This window comes from Gavialis gangeticus, unplaced genomic scaffold, assembly GCF_001723915.1.
Source record: "Gavialis gangeticus isolate Ggan-Ray unplaced genomic scaffold, GavGan_comp1, whole genome shotgun sequence".
In the NCBI taxonomy this organism is placed as follows: domain Eukaryota; kingdom Metazoa; phylum Chordata; order Crocodylia; family Gavialidae; genus Gavialis; species Gavialis gangeticus.
This window is the reverse complement of record NW_017728995.1, coordinates 4,410,783-4,411,838: the sequence shown is the minus strand read 5'-3', so window position 1 is coordinate 4,411,838 and position 1,056 is coordinate 4,410,783. Positions and strand designations below refer to the sequence as shown.

The 1,056-nt window shown below is 60.1% G+C and overlaps 1 protein-coding gene across 1 annotated transcript in view; it reads left to right on the top strand.

Moving 5' to 3' along the window:
• Positions 1-828: 828 nt before the first annotated feature.
• The window catches only part of DHX36 (DEAH-box helicase 36), a 57,402-nt gene continuing 57,174 nt past the window's right edge, over positions 829-1,056 (top strand). The window contains 1 exon segment of the mRNA XM_019503173.1: positions 829-1,056. This exon segment is cut by the window's right edge and continues 16 nt beyond it. Coding sequence (XP_019358718.1) covers positions 947-1,056 — 110 coding nt within the window. The 5' untranslated portion in view covers positions 829-946.

Sequence of the window (1,056 nt, the reverse complement as noted above, 5' to 3'; positions counted from 1 at the left end):
GGGGGGGGGGGGCTCCAATACTCCTGCCTCGCCCTTTGAAGAAGCTGAAAACCCCCCAGACTGAGACCTCCCTCTGCTCCCCTGCTCCCTACCACCCTGCTTCTGAAAACAGCAACAGACTGGGAGTTGGGCAGACACAAGTTACAGAAGATGCCACATGTTGAAAGATCTCATGCAATGAGGGTCAGATTTTCTCCCAGTTGGCTATCTTTGAAGCTGTTTGCAGATGTGCACTTGTGTTTGGCCACAGCTATAAACTGCTTTCTGTGGCCAGATCCGGCAAAAAAAATGTCAGTTCTGTCTGCATCCTAAGTTCAAGCATCCCTGCTACCATTTTTAAGCGTGAGGATGCTGATATACAAGACACAAGGGTGTTTTAATTAGAGCACTCGGAGCTGCTCTAATTAAAGCGCTGCCCCTGCCCCACGTCTGGAGCACGTGTAAAAGTGGCCTGAGTAACTTCTGAACCTTGTCTATAACAAAGAACCTTGTCTGCCTATTGCTGTTTCAACATTTCAGACATCACCAGTTGATTTTCCCTGTAGGCCGCAGCATCCCCAGGCGAGAGAGCCGGAGGCGACACCAGCACACACGGGCGAGCGGCTCTGAGGGGCCGACAGGGGACTCGAACCCACCACGCCCCCGCAGCCGCCTGCCCGTGACTCACCGCCCAGGAGAGAGGGGGCGGCCACGGCCCACCCGCGGCCTCAAGCGCACGCGCACTTCTGCCTTCCCCCTCTCCACGCAGAAGTGCGATGACGTTATCAGCTAACGTCATCAAGAACGGGCGGCGACCTCGCTCCCTGCATGGCGCAGTGGAAGTGACGCGCCGGAAAAGTTGGCCGGTTTGTGGTTCCGCTGGTTGCTAGCAGCCGGCTTGTGCGGCGTCCGCCGTTTCCCCGGCTGCAGTCTCCGTGCGGTGCCTGGGCCCGAGCGCGGCGGGGCGATGAGCTACGAGCACCGCAGGGGATGGGGCCGCGGCCGCGGCGGGGGTGGCGGCGGGAGCTCCCGGCCTTCCTCCTCCGAGGGGGGATACGGAGGCCGCGGGGGCGGGGG